At 33.3% G+C, this 23,537-nt stretch overlaps 1 protein-coding gene across 1 annotated transcript in view; it reads right to left on the reverse strand.

Annotated features, from left to right (window-relative positions):
* Positions 1-6: 6 nt before the first annotated feature.
* Positions 7-23,537, reverse strand: part of LOC117108049 — a 46,330-nt gene continuing 22,799 nt past the window's right edge. Inside the window, exons 3-7 of the mRNA XM_033249897.1 lie at positions 20,734-20,828; positions 15,429-15,548; positions 5,267-5,383; positions 4,835-4,919; positions 7-4,483 (exon numbers count right to left, since the gene is read on the reverse strand). Of these exons, the coding sequence (XP_033105788.1) occupies positions 1,529-4,483; positions 4,835-4,919; positions 5,267-5,383; positions 15,429-15,548; positions 20,734-20,828 (3,372 nt within the window). The 3' untranslated portion in view covers positions 7-1,528. The remainder of the gene's footprint in view (positions 4,484-4,834; positions 4,920-5,266; positions 5,384-15,428; positions 15,549-20,733; positions 20,829-23,537) is intronic.

The following is a 23,537-nucleotide window of genomic DNA, read 5'->3' on the forward strand; positions in this document are numbered from 1 at the left end:
TTGATTCTGATATCAATTTCAGCAAAATAATCACACTTATTTTGAGAATAACAGAACTGTGTTTTTGATTTACGGGTCACTGACCTACATCATCTGCGGTCATAATACATGTTAATAACGAGAAACAAAAGTATTTTGGGCAAGACAAATCGGGCTACATCTAAACAAGCAGCTAATTCGATTGGAGATTGCAGAAGTAAAAGGTATGATTGAGCAATACAAAAGCCAGAGCACACGTTAGACATATAATATATGTATACAGTATATATGTACAATAAGATTAAGACAATAAGTTAAATAAATAATCTAATCTACGCTAAGGACAAAATATAATATGGGGAAATGCACTGATATGAAATTGAAGCATTTGGTCTCTAGTAACACTTCTAATAGGTTTAAGGGTGTGTCATGGTGGACGGCGTTATTACCAGAAAGCCCTTATTATTTTTTTTAATAATTACCGTGACATATGTATGCCCTTTTTAAGAACTTCATACAAATTGAAAAATATGGGGGAAAAAACAGTCATCCCAAAAAATAATATGCTTTGATTATTTGAAAATGTGATCAATATATTTTAAAAAGAACTATCAGTAGATACCATATATTATACAAACAAGATTGGATATAAACATAAAAATAGTAAAATGATTAGATCATTAAGAGGAATGGAAATGATGATTAGCAGCTGCTCGTAAACAAATATGTAATCAATAAATAATTCTTAGATGTGAACAGTTTAACAGTCAGAATGGTGAGAGTTGTATCAAGCAAACTCATATATTAATTGCATGCAGATAGTTAATGACTGTATTCTATGTTTACGGTCAGCTTTATGGTGTATCCAATCAGAAAGACCAAATTTGACTCAAAACAATGTCATCCTTTAAAATTTATACCAGAAACTAACACAAAAAATGAATTCAACAGAACTGTTTCAAATTATTCTGATAAAAAGAACACTCCTTTTGAATTAGTTGGTACATTCCATTATGAAGTATTTTTATTTCAGGAGAAAAAAGCAACACATTTTTTCTCAATTATAACTATTAATACCTACAATAATAATAGAGGATAAACCACAATTATTAAATAATAAATGAAAGAAGATGATACCCTATTTTGAAAATTCAATTCAAACTTTAAAAGGAATCGAAACAGCAAAGATATCAAAATAAACAAACTATTAGGACTAAAATATTTGGTGCATAGCTGCCATCATTCACTCACTCACTACTTTAGAAAAACTACTTTGTTAACTAACTATGCCAAAAAATAGACAAATTTCTAACAAAGGACTGCACTTCAACCCAAACTGTGACCATTTCTTCAAAGTACATCACAATTTGTGTCATTTGTCAGTTGTCAAATATCACACACTTTCGTTTTGGTGCTTTAATCTCCCTGCCATATTTTAATGCTTCCCCCACCCCAGCCCCCCGCAAAAAAAAGGGGGGGGGGGGAGGGACACCTTCAATCTCACCCCTTGCCCTATGTTCACACACAATTAATAATGTTATAAATAATTTCATGATCCACAGGGAAGAGATGAGAAATGACCTAGGGACCAGGTGGAAGCATCCAAGGAGTCTGTGGTTTCCATGTCCATGGAATTGTCACTCCCAGAGAAACTAGAATTTGTACTTAACTGCTGAAGCAGATTGTCTTGTCCTAATCCACTGCCTATTACATCTTCCGTAACTGTGTTTCTCAAAGTACTTGTCAGCATAGTGTTTGCTGCGTTGCGATTCGTCAACACTGGGTCGTCTCCATCCAGATCCCAGGAATGCTCCAGCATACTATTATTGCCAGCACTTACCGAGTTAGTTGTGCTCATGTCAGTTCCATCTTGATCATCAGAACCAAGGAAATCTTCCTCACTAATACTTATCACCTGTAATTGGGGTAGCTGGGTCAAATTTTGCTTTGCATTCCATATTGACTGTGAATTGGGGATGAGAGCTTCGTAACCTAATTCCGGCAATGGCACCGACTGACTTCTTTGACTTTGTTTCAATGATAAAGCACGATTTATCACATTATTTGTCAACTGTGCACAGACACCTGAAAAATTTAATTGTGCTGGTGGTCCTGAAAGTCTACGGTGTCGTCCCCAACTAGTAGCACTTCTACTAGTCAATAAATTGTTAGATCCCTGAGCAACACCGGGAGACACCTCAACTGTTACTGGGTTTGGTGATGGTGGAGGCATGCTCTCAGATTCTGACTGAAATAATTGAACGTTGCCAGAGTTAGAAAGCATAGGAGACACTGGAGTTGCACTTCTGCTGTTTCCTGGAGAAGTTACTCCTCCGGGGACAACCTTTGTTTTTGAAGCACTATAGGGTTGGTTAAGTTTTTTCCGTGAAGATGATGATGCCCTACGATGTCTGACAGGACCAATATTGCCTTGTACACCTCTTATGGCCATCAGTTCCTGTCTTGCTGTTTTGGGTACCTGCCGTGGTGCTTCCTGACACATCACCAATTTGGGATTTTGTTCAGAAAGATTAAGTTTAACGCCCATGGTAGCTTTTGGCTTTGGCATTGCTTTCAGATTCATGTGGACACCATTTGGAAGGATACTCGTCGTGTTTGCAATTGGTGTGAAGCTAAAAACATTTCCTTCAGATGGTCCTGGTGATGGCAATGTCTGAATAACATATTGCTGTCCAGATGTTTGTGCTATTTGGGAATGAGATAAGTAGCTTGGACTTGATGGCACACTCATACTGCCAGAATTCAAGAGAGCTGGATGTGTGTTGTTTTTGACGTTGTAAACAGTACTACTGTTGCTGTCGGGGACTACCTGAGATGCACTGTTTGTCTTTGCATTTGCATTAGCCGTGGTGGCACTTGCTCTTGGAATGGTTGAGTTCAGAACTTGAAGTGAGGGTGATGAGCAAGGATTTTGCCATTCTGGGATGCTGCCATTATTCTGTAACACCAGCATGTTATGTAGAAGGGAAGTGTTGGGATTAGATTTACTACCTGTTGGCAAATGCAGTTGACCAGTGTTTTGCTTTTCTTGTGTGGCTGCCTTCGGTTGAGGAAGCTTTTGAAGGTCTATTAGCTTCAGTAGAGTGGCAGAGCTTGAATTATCAGTAAATGTTTGCTCTGAAATTTTCTGTGTCTCCTGTTTCAGTGACTCGCTTTCAAGTGCGCGTTGATGATTCTGTTGGGAAAGTGGTCCTTGGTTAAGGGAAGCTGCAAGACATTTACCTTGACTTTGGACAAGTTTCTCATTAACAGCACTACCAGCAACAGAAATAGAGAACTGTTGAGAATGACCTGCAGGATTATTTGTTAGTACTGGTGGCATGCAAGTTATCATTGAAGCAGTTGATGCCGGCACTGGTTCACTTGGAGATGACATGCTTATCGGCGTCTGTTGAATTGAAAACACAGCAGGCACTGATATATTAGGAGTCAGGTTTGAAGGTGTGCTATTTAGTGTGACCTTCTGGATACTTCCCTGAACAACCCTTACCCCTTCTGAACTGCTTTTTGTGGTTGAGTTTGGCATAACGGAGCATGGACTAGCTACAATCGCTGCTCTTACACTTGTGTCTGACGTTTTCACTAAATGTTGACAACTTACAGGAATGCTACTTCCACCTACTACAGTTGGCAACTTCTTGATCGATTCAATAGTTGGGCCACCACTTCCTTTTATATCTTGCATGATTGGTGTGTTGGGCGCTATAGTAATTAACTGTAGATACGTTTGATCTTTGAGGTTTGCCAGTGGAAGTACAGGTGTAGAGGTTTGCCTAGTTGGTGTTCCCGCCATTGGAGATCCTGTAATCGGACTGCCCATTACACAGATCACCGGTCGACTTTGGCTTTCAGAGATTGAGGTTTTTGGCATCAGTGGTTTTAGCTTCCTGGTATTTGGGCTTTCCTTTGGATTGATTCGTTCCTTATTGTCCATATTGGTGTTGATCTGATGGTTAGCTGTGCTGCACAATTTCTTTGGTGAGGAGTTATCGTTATCAGTAGTGGCATCACTACCACTGAAACTTGAATCCGAACTTCGAGAATGTCCACTGTCACTATCAAATTTCAATTGGTAGTCACTGCATGTTATCTCCATTGGTTCATCGTTTTTTGATTTGTCTACTTGCTTTGCTATTGGTGTTTGTGATTTTGAAGGAGAGTTTAGATTTGACTTATTGTTAGCCTCGGACTGCATCTTCTGCTTCTGGCGACGTTGAATTGTTCTTTGGAGGTGAAGGTTAGTCTCCTTATGGGTCAGGATACCAGTTCGGAATTTGTGGAGCATTTGTTTCGATGGATGTTCAACAAGGAGGTTAAAGGCTGCAGCAGACTTTCCCTGCACTTTATTATTATTGACAAGATGTTTAGCAATATCAACAACTGTATTGAAAGAACACCCGAAACGTTTGGATGCCCACTCGCAAACTACAAAATTTGCAGAGTCTTTAATCTGTTGTTCACCACCAAGGATTGATCCATTTCCCTGAAAAATGAAGACATAAAGAAAGTTAGAATTAATAGGCCAATATATAATTTTTTTTTAAATAGTGAAAACTATTATTAATAATAATCTCTGTGATATAAACGAACAGATGATAATGAATATGTCAGTACACAATCATTGGTCTTTCAGATGCTACATGAATTATTAATGCTTTCTACCAGGGGCTGAATTTATGCTTATTAAATTCATTTCAAGATAATATTTCCTTGTCTTACATTTTAACTTTATTTGACAGGCATAATTGTTGATTGGAAATAATTTAAAATTAAACAAGCAAGATTCCATTGAATTTGTATAAAGACATATTAATAACAAAAACAATGTACTTACTGGTTTATGTGTACTGATTACGTCAAGGTTTGGTAAAGATGGTGGACGGACCTCTGTTTTCTTATTGATGCCACTGTAGCAATACGTAAAAATCAGTTAAGAACCACAAGATTTCAAAGATTTCACTTCTACATTCAGTAAACTGGGTTTGGGGCATGCAATGGTGACTCCAAAGATGTCAATAGGGTGTCAAAAGCAAGAGGTCACCTGGGCCTTCTATCAGGCAAGGGTCAAGAGATGGAGAATTAATGAATAAATATAACAATATATAATACTAGTGAATCAATAACTACTGAATAATGAACTAATACTGTATAAGAAATTGTAATGAATAACTTATGACATAGTAAATTATAATTAATCATATAATAATTACTAAATAAATACATACAACAGTAAAACAATAATGAATAATGAATTAATGAAGGATATTTGGAATTGCCTCTGGTGCCAAGACGTCGCACCGTTATTTTTGGAAACGCTTGTCTTACAAGCTTACCAAAGTCTGCAGTACTTAGCACTTGGTCGTCAGACATTTCACAAAAACTTCTACAAAAAAAAAAACAGGAAAAAAATATTACTGAAGTATTAAAATTTAAAAATAAAAAACTCAAAAATAAATATCAAAACTCTAATAATGCTTTCTTTTTACTTCTTTGAGGAGTGTATTTCCTGTGGACTGGACTGGTTCTCTTCCATGTGAAACACATCCAGAATACCCTACAAAAGACTTATGCCCGGTTTGGTGATACCTTGTTTGGCGAAACAATTTGCTAAATAAGAATTTAAACAAAATTTTATTTTCATCTTTTTTCCGCCTTCCTCTGACTATCTTTAAAAAAATAAGTTCACAAAACAAGTCTCTCCTAAGGACACACACAATGGCAGTGTAAAAACATACGCAAAAACGTGTATGTGCGCAACAATACATGAGTTTGTAAGACGCGCATATTCCTGGCCTTGTTCTGATTGGTCTGTTGTTAAGTTTGCTTGACACTCCATGACTCCGGAATGGTCAATTGGGCAGTAAAACCTTCTGAAAGATGATGCGCTACATATTATACTCGCATTCCAGCCCTCTAGCTGAAACACAGGAGAGCAGCAATTTAGTGTGAACCAGGGACAAAGGTTGCTTAAGGATCTCCACGACTCAGTGCACATTCAGTGGCTACCACCAGTTTAGCCAACTGAGCTAACTTGTGATATTCAGTCATTTAAATCTTACCTACATTATAGTACTGTACATGTTGTAAATTATATTATTAAATAGTTCAGTATCTTTAAAAATTTATTATATATTCCAGCAGAGCTCATCAGCAACATCTATTAACTATTTGTAGTTCCATTCCCTCCCAACCAAAGTCAAATTGACACCAATGTTTTCATCCTTCTAATGGTACAGTATGCAGCATGTAATATGATACGTATTGCATAAACAATAGCATTATCCAAGGCTATTAAGGTAATAAATAATTTACACAGAGACCTAATAACAGAAATAGAAAATAGCAGCAATTCTACTGTATATTATTTCTAAATTTCTTTCTCTAACATCCAATGAATATGATCCAAAAACATTTTGAGAGGGTAATCATCATTGTTGAGTTTGTCTTTATTGTAATTTCCTATTTTCTGTTCCTCAGTGACCAACTAATTTACATACCATGCAAAGAAAGCCACCTCCCACCCCCAGTTATTCAGAAAAACAGCTTGATTTCTGTCAAAATTTGAACGTTAGGGCCTAACATTAAGAACTGACATTAAAGGGTTTTTTCTATTGTTGATTTTGTGCAAGAAATTAACATTTCTATTTATATATCCTAATAAAATATGAATGTTTTACTTTCACTTACCTACTTTGTTATTTGATCATTGTATTTCTAAAATGCTACTTCTCATAAAATTCACTGCAGTAAATTGTATTTACTACATTTGTAAATAGACACAAGTCTTTGCACATAGACTTTAACACTAAAATATTGCCTAGGCTTTTATATTTTAAACATAATCGAGAGCTTCATATTCAACAGCCATCCGGGGTATGAAAAAGTAGACCAATGAATTTCTATGATATTGATGAATTCATATTTTTGAGCATAGTACTCTTTCTACTATTGATTAATGTACATAAATACAATGAGATTCAGAGAATTATGAATAAACAAATGCAATTGGAAAAAGCTCCATGAAGAGCACAGTGTAATTCCACCATAAATCAACAAAAATGATGTTGAGAAAGGCCAACTATGCTAAGCATTAAATGTTAGTGTTATTTTTACAAAGTATAGTATCAAAATTACATAACTATATGTTTGGAATGTGGAAATTGATGTAACAAGCAACTGTAAGAAAATTCCTACTGCTGGGTCGTAAAATATGTTTTGCATAATTCTTGGGCATATCTATTGCTCCAACTATAATTTTTGCTTACAAAAATTACCATGTTTGTGGTCTTAAGGTCATATCTGAAGGCATAAGAAGTTGCTTTATACCAGCAACAGTCATGTATGGATCTAAAACAGAAATAAAATTTAAGGAGCTATCAATAAAATTACCTTATATTTTTCTGTATTATAACTTTTATAATCGTTCGTAATATTAAGGATAGACAATATTTGAAATTAATTAGCAAATAAAAGAAGCATTAGGCATGATTCATACCACATGTATCCCTAACCACGAACAATCAAGAGAGGAATTTTTCTGATGTGAGAGCCAGATTTTCATACATTTCATAAAATAAAGGGGGTGTGGGGGTGGGGGAGAAATTGGTGAGGCAGAGGAAATGGATGCGCAAGGAGGCGAGAAACTAATTTTCTTTTTTGGCCTAATAGGCCTATTACTCTGGTATTCAACCTTTTTAAGCTGGGGGCCAGTTTCAATCTATTGAGACCACCGGGGGCCCCCGACATAAATTTTAACTTCCAATTCTTTTTAATGTCAGCCCCACCCACTTTAATAGGCTTACAAGTCTTCCTAATAGGCATATTATTAGCCTTGGTTTTTCGACATCATCTAAGACAAGCCTTGTTTTGTAAAAATGAGGGAACGCAGTTGGCATAGGGAAAGGTGGGAGGATATAACAAATCTCCTTCTACCACTAGAAAAAAAAATTACCATCAATGTCCTAAGTAGTTGAAAAAAAGATCAGCGGCAGAAAGTTCCCGACGAGGAGTCAGATTACCTTTTCCTTGATTTACTCCAGCTCAACCATGGTTGGGGCTGAGGTGAGCAATTTTTTTAAATAAACACCTCTAGATTCCCGGAAATGGCACATTCAGAGCGTAAAGACACATCAAAGCAGTGTTTTCAACAGAATGACAAGCCTACGATCTTGTTCCATAAATCCGCCACTAGGGCTGCTAATAGTTAGATATACATCATATCAATGATCTCCACTACACTTAATCATTTATCCCTATCAGTCTTCCTCTCCCACATTGTCATTAGGACAAGAATCACCAACCCGTCTCCTCTCCCCATGGCAAGACACTAGATAGATATAGTGAGCTACACTAAGAAACACTTATAATGCTAAAGTAGGTAGTCATATTTTTATTAACAGATAAACTTTTTCTGTAAGTATTGAAAATCGGACGGAAAATTATTTATTTTTAGCAATGTTGCGTAGGGCCGGATCAAAATCTTTGGCGGGCCGGGGGTTGAATATAGGGGCGTCTTTCCGTAGCACTTATAATTTCTCCGATAATTTATCTCAAAATTGCCTCCAAATATTTTATCCCATCATGCAAAACTATGGGCAACAATGCAATGTGTTCAACATCAAAAGTCCTTCTTGTTGACCTAGCAGGTAAGATGATATCCCTAGGCCAAGAATGAAATTGTTTAGTTACTATCTCACTCTGGAAAATGAACTGTCACAATTATGTTTCATTGTACTTATAAATTATAGGCAGGTATAGACCTACTGTAGACCTAACAAGGCACCGTCAATGTCGGAGCACAGCTATTTCAGGCTTTCTTTAATATTTAATAAGCACAAACAAATTTACTCACTTTTTATTATTGTTTTTGATACTAGGCCCACTAACTAATAGTAGCCTTAGAAACTAACTACCCAAAAATATTCTTTGCATGACTGTGATTTGTCATCAGTCAAAGGTTATTTATTTTCGCATTCAGAGCATTTTCCGATAAATTATCAGATTCCCATCCGAAAATTTATCGGAAACTTTGGCCCTTATTTCCACAGTGAAAAATAATAAAATGGCTGTTTTCCGACAATTTATTGAGTTAAAAGTGCTGCGTAAACACGTCCTCAAATATGTGGCTAAATATTTTTACCTTTTTGCTCTCACATGAGAAAAAAAAGCAAACATGTTTAATAGTGACATGTGCACAAACAAATCACATCGTTTTAAATATTGTCCAGTTTTTTAGTTAATAAAATTTTATCATAATGACCTTATAAACAAAGTTTATCTCCAGTCCAATTTTCGTGGCTCTAATTTACTGTACGACTATCAACAATTTTGAAGTCAATTATAAATAATTGTAAATGTTTACTCTATTATTCTACCATTCTCCATGAGCCTACCCTATATTTTAAAATGTTCTAAAAATATATAATTTTAAGCTTGGCTTTTATAGAGTATAGTAGCTTTCATTTTATTAAATGTGAAAATTACTTTATGACTGGTTAACAGACAAATATAAAAGGGTTAGTGTGGAAATCATAGTCTCAGGTAGGAACAGGTTTAAGATAAAGAATAACGTGTCTGGACTTAATGAAATCTGTACATGCAAAAGGATACAAATATTTGACCAAATGAAAATTCTTAAGGGAAAATGAAACTATAAACACATATTTGAACTCTTTATGATTAGATCTGACAGCTCGGACATGTGGCTTACTTATATCATAATTAAATAAGCATACGACATGCTAAGCGAATAAATGTACAGTGATGTGTACTACAGTACTTTATATTGTGTTTAATCTAACACATTGTCCATACAAATGTGTGAATTTCTGGAACATTTAGAATATTTATCATATTTTAATATTTTATTACTTCAAATATTATTGTGTGGACGATGAAGAGAACTGAGCTAATAAATTTAAACAATAAAAATTAATATTCATAAGCAAGTTACTTGCTTTTCATTTGAAAATTAGAACAAGGAAAGGTTTTTTTTTAATACATTTAATAATGCATTTTTCTTCTCTTTTATAAGGTTTTATGAATAAATCAATGAAACACTGAACACTATAATATTCCTTGCAAGACATTTAAAACAGGTAGAGAGCAAAGTTAAAGAGGATTTTTTTTTTTAAATAATAATTATTTGAGGTATATTTATTCAATCTTTAATATTCTAAAATGCACACATTTTAGCAAAGGCTGAATTGAATGTATAAAAGAAATATTTTTAAAAAAAAGCAGAAAATTGACAAAAAAGAAATTACAGAAATTTACATTAAAAAAAATTGCAGGAAATTGAAAAATCAAAATAAATTTTCAAATAAAATGTCAAAAAATGAATACGTTTCATCAGTTTCTTATTAGAATTTTATAAAATTTTACATTTAAACATAACTGCCGCCTGATAAAATCTATAGCAGAAAAGAACACCATTAAAATTCAATCAAATCATTGATTTGCTCATTAGGTATATTATAAAATAAGTTATCAACTTTAAATTTTATATGTTTCATACACATGTCATGTCTATAAATTTAATCATGTATTGCAAAAAACAGGTTATGTCTTGTATTTTAACTCAACTCCGAGGCCAGTAAAGATTATAAGATATCACAATAAACCCTTGTGAAATCATGGGAATTTCTTTCCGGGATATGCAGTACATGAAAATACTTTCACACGCAGCAAGTTGTTATGAAATACTCTATTATCGAAACATTTTATGTATGGATATGTGTACGTTTAAGTACACATATTTAGACCTTCAATAGACTTTCTAAATAAAATCAATATATACCACAATAAATAGAAGATATGTGTTAATACCTTCAGAATGATCATTACATTGCCATAGTGTCTACTGTAGTCTAAATGTGTGTGTTAACAGTGTTTTCAAGTGGAGATGGGGTTGCAAGGTGTTGTGAGTCTAGTCATTATGATATCTTCCTTTTTATTCTTGTCTTTATTTTTTCTCTTCTCTTTTTCTTTTCCTTTTTCCTTTCTCTTACTTTTCCCCTTCTTTCTCTTTCTCTTACTTTTCCCCTTCTTTCTCTTTCCCTCCCTCCCCCTTCTTTCTTTAATCTTATTACCCAGCCGATACGACGGCTTGGTCAGCCCGGTAAAAACCGTCGGAGGGAGTGGGGGAGTGTGTGTGTGCAGCATGTCCCCACCCCCACCTGTTACGCCACTGAAGGAAATATTTTTTTGAATTGTACTTGGAAACATGGAAATATGATTACTAAATTGTAATTTTTATTATTTATTATTATTCTAATTTTGTGACGGTTCCCAGCACCAGTGACCAACATTTAACGAACGCTATGCAAAGCCTTATTTATTTGCGCCTTATAAATCGACCTATTATTATACAATATGGATTTTTTATTTTTTTTTCAAACGAACATTACAAGTTTCCTTTCTGAGTTGACCAACCAGATGTCGATTGACGTCTGTAAAGTTTCCTTGAAACTTACCCTCGAGCATGAAGAAAAGAATGGAATTAACCGCCTTGCATCCATTCTGTATTAAGGCACAGGACTTTATGAAGTGACGCTATAGTTCCCTTTATTTTAACCATTTCTTACCTTAGTCCCAACCATTTTAGGGCTGAGGTGGGTGGACACTCCATCTGTGCAAGTCCCTCCCCTGGGTCCCCTCTATTTCAATTTCCTGGACCTGCCACAGTTGAAGTACCATTTCCGGGCTCCTATATAATTGTTATCCATTGGGAGAAAAGAGAAGGTTTCATCAGGGAATACCCATATCGAGGATATCACTCATGATAAATAATTCACTGTAATTTTGGAAACAATTACAGTACAGTACCTTGATACCTATAAAATAACTAATAAAATGCACCAAATTTCGTCAAACATCTGTAGTTTCCAAGGGGCTTCGCCCCTAGACCCCCAGCTGTCAGCCTAGGTGCTCCCTTCGCTCGCATAATGGACCTTATGAAATTCCCCCTCCCAACTTTTTAAAAAACGTTCCATTGCCGTTGACCACCACAAATACAACAACCAAAACTACAACCACCACCAATACCACCATACCATACAAGGATTAGAATGGCTAATGTGATAAAATACTGAATGACCAAAAATTAGCCGAAAATGTTTCAACCTCACTCCCTACAACTGTTGAACAGGAATGATAATGGCTACAGTATAATGGGGAGGAGGGGAGGGAGGTCAGTGGTAGGTTGGACACACCTGCGGCTGCTTCTAAAATTTTAATTTCAGTATGCGCTATCAGGTTTATGCATTAATGTAGACTGAATTAGTCTTGAGTTTTGATATAAACTGGGGTGGATTATGTTCGCTCTGTGTAGCATAATTAAAGATATACTGTATACTTAAAAGTATGGTGACTCAGTATGCAATAATGTATGTAAAGGTCAGATATTCCAGATTTACAATCATCAAACTGATACTGATCTTTATACATGGTGGACCAGTTATTAGGAGAAAAAATCATCATCATCACCATAAACATAATAGTATTTCCATTCAGTCTATTTGATGATTATGTTGATGACAATGACAATGATGATGATGATGATGACTAAGGCAATATCAACAAACAGTATGCTAGGGGGAGAGGGTATACAAATGTGTACACTTTTACAATTGCATAAAAATGATGATTCAAAATAAGATGCAATATGTCAAATAATGGTAAAATTATAATGTAGCCATGGATATAATATTCATTTTTCAGTAACCAAGTACATTGCTTTAATTGACTTCACAAAAAAAAATGGAGAATGGTTTTGCAAAAGCCAAAATCAACATTTTTTGTACACTTTCAGAGGGGAGGGAGGGGGTACCGAAAAATAGTACTGTTTGTATACTTGTGAAAATGTTGATAATTTGTGAATGACCCCTAATCAATAAAAGTTATTACTGTATTTTCAAATGATCAAAGAATTTCATCTGGTCAAGAAAAGCAAGTATTTTTTTGCATTATTTTGGTCTAAAAGAAATTTACATCTATAGTATTTATTAACATTATTGTTTGTCATCATGATTAATGAAGACTACAATGATACAGTAACAATAACAGCATTCATGATAGAGTATGGTTCGAATTTCCTCAAAATGCTCCATCTACAATACAGTAGCTGCTGTGGGCTTTGGCTTCACTGTTTTATTCTTCCTCTACAGGAACAAGCTTGGAAAATTGTTTTAAGAATAATGTAGACCTATATGCAATTGTATAATCCATTGTTAGGCCCGGATCAGGGAACTTAACAGCAAGTGCTTGCTGTGGTGCCTGGGATTTACAACAGCAGTGGAAGGCCCTTTCTACAGCAACTGCTGTCAGTGCTGTGGGGAAATTCAAACCCTGAAAGAGATAATAATCATCAATTAACTATGAATGATGTGAAGTGCCCAAAATCTGAGAAAAGAGGTGACACTGATGTTACTTACAGCCTAGAATAACACACAGAATTACCATTTATTTGTTAATTTCATCATAATAATGACGATATTACAATGACAATGATGACAATGCTGATGATAGAGACAGTGATAGTGGTGATAATGAAGGATTTGTTTTATCTTTGGTAATCCATCATATGATAGATCATGACGAAATGTCAATACATCTGATGAATATTCATATTTCATACTTCTGTTAAGTTTCAGATGAATAAATTTATAAAGATATAAAAAAAACACTCGAGAACTTTCCAAAAGTTTTGTAAAGCTAAAATATACGCACCAGCTTATATTACCACATAAATACATATAAAGCATAAACAAACAATCCTACTGCTTAACATACTAAACCTCTATTTCATGCGCACACAGACAAACACAATAGAGTTTTGATCTGTATAGAGTTATTGATAATAGTACAGTATGTACATTTAGTTCAATACGCCATATTGATCAATCAGCATGTTGTTAAATTGTAGAAAATGCCATACTGTACTCTTTCTGTGAAGTTCTGTATTCTATAGGACAACATAACAATAGAATTCTATGGTCAATATTAATTTTTCTAACAGAATATATTCTCATGCATAGTGTATCAGATCGTATTTCCTTGTGATAGTGCATCTAAAGAAGCATGGCACCAAATAGATGCACCATATTCATCATTTTATATCATGTTCTTGCTCATACTTTAAATTACCAAATAACAAAAATTTGATCCAATCGATGAACTGTTGCCTAGACAACAAAAATTGAAGTTAAGTATTCACTAATATGATTCTAATTTAATGGTAGGATCAAAATTACCTCAATAATTTATAAACAAAATATTCATATAAGTACCTACACAGACTATATCTATCAACTAACATATAAGGTGATATACATTAGCACAATACAGATAATTGAACATTTCATTTTTTGGAGAGAAAGTTAAAGGAATAGCAGATTTTGAATAGGAAGTGGTAGAACAGGTTGTTGGAATAACAGAATGTTGGACCACCAAGTTCCTTTTTATTGGAATAAACTTCCTAATAATATTAAAGAATTAACAAATTTTCCTCATTTTTAAGAAAGAGTTAAATACGTATTTTTTGTCCAAATATTATTATTTAAATAATTTATATATTAACTTGATTCTGCTATTGCTTCTTTTGTACTTTTTCTTTTGTAATTGGTTAAAGGGCAAGACATAAATGTTTGATGATTTGATTAGATTTCACTAGTGATGGAATAGTTGGGATGGGAATGTTAAGATAGTTTACTTAAGGGTAGGGAATGTTGGGCAGGGATATGAGAATACTGTAGGAATATAGGGATGTTTGGATAGAGGATGATAGCATAGAGGATGTTGGAATAGGGATATCAGGATAGAAAATATTAAGATAGGGATGATGGGGATATGGAATATTAGAATAACGAAATTGACAAAATATTGGGACAAATGTTGAGACAGGGGTAAATATACTGGGAAAGGAAAACTTCATTTTAAGTATTAATATTAAGTTATGTTTTGTAAAAATATATTATTATTATTAATTAGTATTATTCTCTGAAAGCGGCTACACTGTAGAAAAGAGATTCTATGTCATTTCTTTCAGGCGAGTTATCGTGCTTACAATTTGGGTGTCAAACAGGAGATGAGTCATGTTATTACATCATCTCACTCTCTGATTATAATGCTTTACTATAGTTACATTAGATCATGTCTTCTGGAATATATCACAATGTAATAACTTTATCGTTTGATCACAGTTCATTTCTTCACAAACACAAAAATCTAGAAAACTACAACTAAATTAGAGTATAATAATGCAAAAAAATAAAAAGAAACAAATGAAAAGCTCCTAATTATTACACTAAAAAGATCAGTTCATATCTAGTAACTAATATTTTTATAATTATTGATCATTTATTAGAAACAAATAATCAACATATATAATTAGTATTGATTAATGCTAATTAATAACATTAATAACTCACCTGTAATCTTCATAAATGTCCTGCTTAGATAGTGATGTTTCAGCACTTTCTTCGAGGTGGGTACGGATCCAATTCAAGCCTCGCCAATGTGCAGGACGATTTGATGATGCTCGATTTAAACTGAAGAAACAAAAATTTAATTTGATGATTAGGAAACCTTACATAAGGTAATATTAAATCACATAGGAATTCTGTTTGACTACAATTTGAATACACTACTGAGTCATGGATCCAATTTGATATTCACCAATTTTTTTTATCTAACAATCTTTCAGATTTTCACAATTTTTTGGTATATTCTAGTGAGTTTTCCCTTTGGGTTACAAAGGAATTTTTTTTTTTTTTTTTCTGGTCACTGGAGCTCTTTTTCCTGGTCATTGAATAATTTAATCAATTATACTAAATGTATAATCTCTTCTTTTCTGTACCTGACCAATTCAGCATAAGACCACTTTGTGCCACATCAATCGCCTCCTACCAGCTACCTCGCTCCCAGGTAGACGCACTAATGTGAAAGATACATTGCCGAAGGACTAATGCCAGCATCCAACCCATAAACCGAGTTTACTACTCATTTACAAGATCTCTAAATTCGGCGTTACTGGTAACTTATTGAAACTCCTTCGTAGCTATCTTACACATGGACAACCGAGAGTTATTATTGAGGGTGCTACGTCTGAATGGACATCGGTAAAATCTGGTGTTCCTCAAGGCACTATTTTAGGCCCTTTATGTTTTAATCTTTTCATCAATGACTTGCCTCATAATTTTACTTCGCAATGGCTATTATATGCTATATGACCTTAAATTGTTCCAACTGGTTAGTGAGATTGACGATGCCAAATCTATTCAAGACGATTTAGATATATTGTACTTATGGTACAACACTTAGGAAATGTCCCTCAACTTAACAAATGCAAGATTTTAACTATCACACTTAAACAACAGTAAAATTTCTTTCCCTTATAATGTTAACAGCCACATCTTGGAGGTCGTTTATTTTAAACGTGACCTTGGTATTACTATTGATTCTAAGTTTACTTTTAATGAGCATATAAAACAGGTAAAGTAATAGAATGCTAGGCCTAATTAAGCGCAACTGTTGGAATATTAAGAACCAAAAAGCATTAACTAATCTGTATTGTTCACTTGTTAGGCCTTATATCGAATTTAATTCTGTTATTTTTAATTGCATGTCTAATACATGCCTTACTAAAATTAATATTATTCAAAAACGATTTGTTAAATTTGTTTCTCGTACTTGTAATATCCCTTCCAATTACATCATTCTTCCTACTTTAAAGTTCTAGACCTAAATAACCTCTTTTTTTTAATTGCGTTAATGGAGTTTATGGTTCTGAGCTTTTTTCCGTTTTTGGTTTATCTGTTAAAACTTATCGATGTTGTAATTCTATCAGTTCCTTATTCAATGTTAAATTTTCTCGTGTTAATGCTACTAAATTTAGTTTTATTGTTCGATTACCTAAATTTTATAATTCTCTTGTTGATAAAGATAACTCTATTGATATTTATTATGATTCATTTAGAACATTTAAACGTAAAATTAATGTTACAGTACCGCCACGAAATATTGCAATTTTACATGCACGCAGGCTTCGTAGATACATCATAGCCTGATATAAACAACCTAAGCAAGTCTACGCGAAGCAAACCTACAAGCAAAAGCATGTTGTTTATTTGTATGTGTAGAAAGACTGCTGTAGCTTACTGGAATAAACAATGTATTGCTTGATAATTTGTCAATGACAAACACGAGTTTAGACCGTTAATTTAAAGTATGGAGCTGTTTTTCTCCTCTTCCACTCGCTGTCCACGACAGCAACTTGTTTGTACTGCTGTATTATTTTTTTAATTAATTAATTAAATGTCAAAAAATGATGTCCTCAATGACAATACACACATGTGAAAAGATTGTTCATCAAATAATATTTTGTAGTCTTGATTTAGTAAGATAAATAACAAATATAAAGGAGAATTAACGTCGATTGGTTGTAAATGTCACATGGACCGAATGTCACATGGAAAATGTGGTCTAGCATGACTAGCCTTAATTCAGCAAGGTAGTGATTTCTATACTTCCATTTAGTATTGGATCGCTTTGCAGGTTCTGCTTCAAATTATGGTAAACAATAAACAACGTGATTTGTAGAAATCGTAATAATTTGTACATGATTTGTCATCAGTATTATTATTTAAAAGAAGAAAATTCCTACTACCAGAACAAGAATATCTGATCAAAGTTCTCCAAATTGGAAAGTTTACCAGTATAACTACTGTCTGCTCTCCTCCTCTATAGGGGAAAATGTAGGCTGTACGTAGGCCTAAATAACATCGAAATTCGAACATACTGAATGCCCAACTAGGTTTCCTAGCTAGCGAACTAAACACAGTTTTAAAACATGATCGATCTAATAATAAGATAGGATATAACAAAACAAAGTTCTAACATTGTTTATTAGTAAATTGCAACATTGTTCATGTGCTGAAAGCTGGTAAACTATATTTCAATATTGTTTACGCATTGTTTATCAGCCCGACGATCCAGCCTACGATCATTGCAAAGCTAATTAAAATAACAATGACCTTCATAGTAGTTCGTAGCTACGTTCAAAACGTACCTACAAGCAGATTACGAGAGGTTACGTGCAGATACGAAGCGATAATTTGTGTCTGTACTGTATATATTTAGATTTTTTACTGTTTTTTGTGTGTATTGCAACTGGATTGTTTTTTTATTGTTCTCTTTGTTTTATGTTATTCCATTCTGTAAGTGGTGGGCACACCGCTGTTGATTGTGAAATGAAATAAAATAAAATAAAAAAAATAAACTCACAACTATTTGAGTACATGAAGCCTAAAGCCATTCTAGTGTATTACAAACTTCTACAAACAACAAGGATGTGCATTTTCCTATTCAATCTAAAAAAGCAATATTTGATGGTACTAGAAGTTATAATAAACCTATCTGGTAGCATTGTAGTTTTTTTTTAGCAAACTAAAGATACATAAACTACAGTAAATTAAACTAAATGTACTGTGTACAAAGCAACAAAAAACTACAAAAAAATCAACTACAAAAAATCAATTAACTTTGGCATAGCTAATTACTGTCCCATTGTTATGAACTTTGACCTTTTAGTTTATAGTTAGTAAGCTGTTGTATCCTGTTGTACAGTACTCTTATTTATCTCATTTGAACTTAGGAATTACTTTGTGATGGGGAGTCGAAATTTTTATTTTAACTAGATATTAATTAATAACAATTTAAACATTTATTTTCTTATAAACTATGCTACCAACATGGTCGGCTGTGGAAGGTAAGCAACAAAAATGTTGTTGCTTTTTAGCAAACAGTCAAACTTTTGCCCTTTCAAGAGAGTATTTTGTATACTTTTGTTACATTGCTGTTTAAATGAAATTTATTTATAAATTAAAAGTTTGATGTATTCTGAATCAGTAGTGTAGTAGTATAATTTTCATTGTCAGATTATATTTATAATTTTTATAAGAATTAATTACTGTATATAAATAAGCATGCATTTACCAATTAACATTAATGAACAAAACAAGTTGATTCTAATTTTGACCTTGTTTCAAGTATAATGATACTATATAATGATACTGATAGTATAATATTCATTATATTACACTTTTTTTTTTAATAAGAACCAGTAAAATTTTGCCCAGACTCAGTGTTCTTATTTTTTGGCCGATTTCAGGTTTAAAATGTTCTTATTTTGTTCTTAGTTTACACACCTTTTAAACAAAAACAAAAAATTTTATTGTGCGGCAGTATGCACTGTACTGGAATATACTGTAGGTGAAAATGACCCCACAAAAAATGGCCCCCAAATGTCAGACAGATACACCTACTGTACTGTATTATAGAGGGTATTACAGTCACACCTACTGCACATAATGTACAGATATAATATTTTGGTTTTTAAAAATATAAACCTCGTTTGAAATTTTACCTCAGCCTCAATTTGTTCTTATTTTGTTCTTAATTTTTAAGCAATTTCAGCCTCAGTCTTCTTATAAAATGTGTCCTTATAAAAAAAAAGTGTTCTGTAACTTGTCAAAAGCACACAAGTCTGAATTTCATTGTTCTTGTATCACGACGCATATTAATAAGTCAGGTCAGGTATATGACCTTGTTGCATAGATAATAATTTGTATACTTCAAACCTTTAATAATTAATATTTGTTAAATTAAAAGCAAGACTTGAAAATAAAACACCCTATGTTTAATTAAGCATTAAGACACCTAAATCGTTTGTCAATTACTCACTGGTTGCTAAAAGATTATGAGAAAAGAAACTTTTTCTCTGCCATTTCTGTGTTGAATTAACTGGACCATCCACCCCATTCTCTTTGATTTGGCTACTACATTAGATCCATTAATTAATGTTATTATTATGAATCATATATTTTTGAAGGGTAAACAGTGTATTTGATCACTATTAAAGTTGGCAGATTAAACTTATTTGATTGTCATTTACTATCATTCATTTACACACTACAACTGCATTATTACCATTATAATGTCATCAACAATATCCATTACTAGTACAAATTGCCATGATTAATATCATTCATTGACATCATCATTATCATGCCATGTTACTAAACTAAATCTGTTATAGAATAATTGGGGTGTACTTCCTTCAATGTTCAATGTTCTTTCACAATGTTCATCCACTAAGCCAATGTACTACTTGTCTATCTCTCTATTTAAAATCTTCATTTTTGGATAGGAGACGATCATTTTCTTGCTTGCATTTGGTTTATGTTGCATACAACATGTTCCGCAAGCTATCAGCCGCAGCCATATTTTATTTCTCAAAACAATTTTGGAGGGCCGCGAAAAAGCTCAGGAGAAAAAAGTGAAAGATTCATTTTTTGGAAAACTGCTTCATTCATATAGTAAATATGCAGTTTATACAAAATGTTGTCACTAATAGTACAGATAATGTCAAATTATTGTACATCAGAAGAACATGGAGGTAATTTTCATGACCAGAACTTCTTGCCAGGTTATGGTATGTTGGTCCCTGACATGGCTTGGTTAAGGTTCCTAGAATCCTAAGTAGGACGTGAAGTAAAGAGTTTGCAGAACGCTAGCATACAAGACAATCAATATTCCATGGTGTATGGTTTTTATGGTTTTCCATTACCTGGTAAAAATGTCACTTTAGAAAGAACTACATACAATAACAAAAAACATATAAACCTAAAAGAAACGATAAAAAAATGGTAGCAGAAATTTTTATTTTATACTTACTGTTTATCTTTTGGTTTTGTGCATAGAGAAGATCCTGTGGGAAGCTTGAGGTAAAGAAGTAACTTCTCTAGGTCATTAAACTTCTGAGTACTAGCCTGTAATACAATAAATACAAGTCAAGCTTCAGAAAAACATACAAATTTCAAAACATGTGCAATAAATAAAATAGAAAACTATACAACAATTAATCTATAATAAACTCAGTGAGACACTTCTACTTAAATCTGTGTCCAGACTATCAAATTTTCTTTGACAAAAATCTTCTGCATGCACATATATAGTCATGATGTCATCATATGACCATATTTAGGCATCACATGTTGTTTTTGTCAAAAAAAAAATTATAGTCTGGACAGGACTTGAGGCAAATAGAAAAATTTATTAGATTATCATTCACGCCCGCACCAAAAATTCAGGAATTATTGATGCGGGAATAAAAAAAATGTGCCCTTAACAGAAATAACAAAAAGTACAAGACAGACTGTGAGTATCATGTTAGATTTAATACATCAATCTAATCTTTACTTCTTACTATTTTTTTCATCTTTTAGTAATAAAAAATTGTTGTTATTTATGTGCTACTTTATACAAAAAAAAAAAAACAATAAACAAAAACATTCAGAAAAACATTACAAACAACCCATCCCTTTAACTGCATCCAATACAGTATTATAATTACCATGCGGACCATACACAAACATTAAAAACTGCATTTAATAAAGCCACACCACACTGAGTAAGGTAAACCCATTGTATAACAATATACAATGATAAATTGATTGTGCGGGGTCAAAGTTAATAACATAAATCCTATGCATGTTGCTCTTTGTTTGAAATTAATCCTTGTCAATAAAAAAATAATATTAAACCATGTTGATCCACAAGATTGTATTCTTCAAGAATATTCTTTTATATTTTCATAATTTATTAAAAATTAAACTTTTGTTTTCTAATACTGTTTTTATTGAATGAAACATAATGATTGTTATGGTACATGACCAATCATTAATTTTCAATATTATTATATTAGGTATTCAACTATCATAATAAAAATCATTTTCTTCAGTACACTAAAATAAGATATTATATAATAATACAGTTGAACTTGCCTAAGTCAAATCCAAAATGCATTTGAAATACTGTTCGACTTACAGATTAATAGAAAACACAACAATTTGGCATGTAAAATAAGACAGACTTAGAAATTATTCGACTTAGGCACAGTCGACTGGCAAGTTTAACTATAATCATTTTTATGTAACTAAGTACAGAACTATGGTCTTGGAGAATGGTTTTACAAAATCAACATTTTGTATAATGTACACTTTCAAGTGAGGTGAGGGGGTACTGAAAAAGAGTACTGTTTATACACTTGCGGAAATGTTGATAATTTTTCAACACTCTATAGGTATTGGAGAATAATTTACCCAGTTGGACAAGCATGGACCTGCAGTTGTCGGGTGCCACTTGAGGTCGTCAGATTAAATCTTATTAATTTGCCGATCTACAATTCTAACCAGATATGATTGTAGTTCCTTATATTTTGGTGTAAATGCACAATTCTAAACAATAAAATCTCTTTACCTTCCTCCCCTGACCCTGACCAAATGCCCCTTGGTCTGAAATCCCTGTTGGATCTGTTGGACTTGTTGAACCTCCTGTGAAATTCCTGGAGCCACCACTGCATAGATGTGTTTTTGCCAAGATTTATCATGTCCTTCATAACTATGGGGAACCAGGATACTTGGCAGAGGGTAATGTGATCCATAGGTTCAGGATCACAGTAAATGGCTCAACTCCAATTTTCTTTAGTGCACATTACTATACAATTTACAATTTAATCTAAATCCTATGTGGAGGCGGAGTAGGCAGACATGGGCCTGTGGTTTGGTTGATAGAAGGCTAGATGCAGGGCTCCCCACAAAGCCAATCTGTTTATGTTGCATGAATATTGAGCCCTTACAGTAGCTCAGTCTAGGTGACAGTGATTTTGTGTTTTCTTGAGTAACATTCTGACTTGAAGGATGTTTGTTCATTTGTTGTTTATGGGTAGTTTTAAAGCTGGTGGTAAATGTGAGAAGTGATTCTGTACGAACCAAAAGAATAAAAAAAAATACAATTTAAAGAACACTATGACAGTGGTAGATAGAGTTAGAATAATAACTGACAAAACAGAAATAATTTCATGATTGTGAATTAATACTGATTTACATACATTTTAAATAATTTCAAAGAAAATGAAGACTATAAAAGTCCTTGACAGTACATTACCAATGCAAATTCAAGTCTTCTCCACATTGAACAAAACATGTCATAAACGATAAAATAAGTCTCTATAGAATTCTGAATTTCGTTTGTATTTTATTATGCATTCATTCATTTACTTATTCATATGGAGTTGTACACTCTTTAATCACTTATCTCTGGAGAGTTGTGTATTAGTTTTTGCGATGGAAAAATTAAATTGTATTTCACACCTGACAATATTAAAATAGGCAGTGAAGCTGTTGATTGTTCTGTATTCACAGTATATTCTGGACAATCACTTTTTAAATTTCTCTGAAATAAGGATTATGTACTGTACCATTACTTTATAATATTTTAGTGAGATATTGTTTGTACAGCAAGTGCCATGAATGTTGTTCTGTTGGTGAATGACAGCGCTACAATATAATTATTGTGTAATTTGTGTGTTGTGTATAATATGCTGAAGGTTCTGAAAAAACAGTGGAAAAACAAGAATTCTTTGCCAAATACCTATCGAGTACCTATGTTCCAAGAGGGCAAGACCTATGGTTTAAAGG

The sequence above is a fragment of the Anneissia japonica genome, unplaced genomic scaffold (assembly GCF_011630105.1).
Source record: "Anneissia japonica isolate Jap-2015-1 unplaced genomic scaffold, ASM1163010v1 scaffold287960_len3192837_cov198, whole genome shotgun sequence".
Classification (NCBI taxonomy): Eukaryota; Metazoa; Echinodermata; class Crinoidea; order Comatulida; family Comatulidae; genus Anneissia; species Anneissia japonica.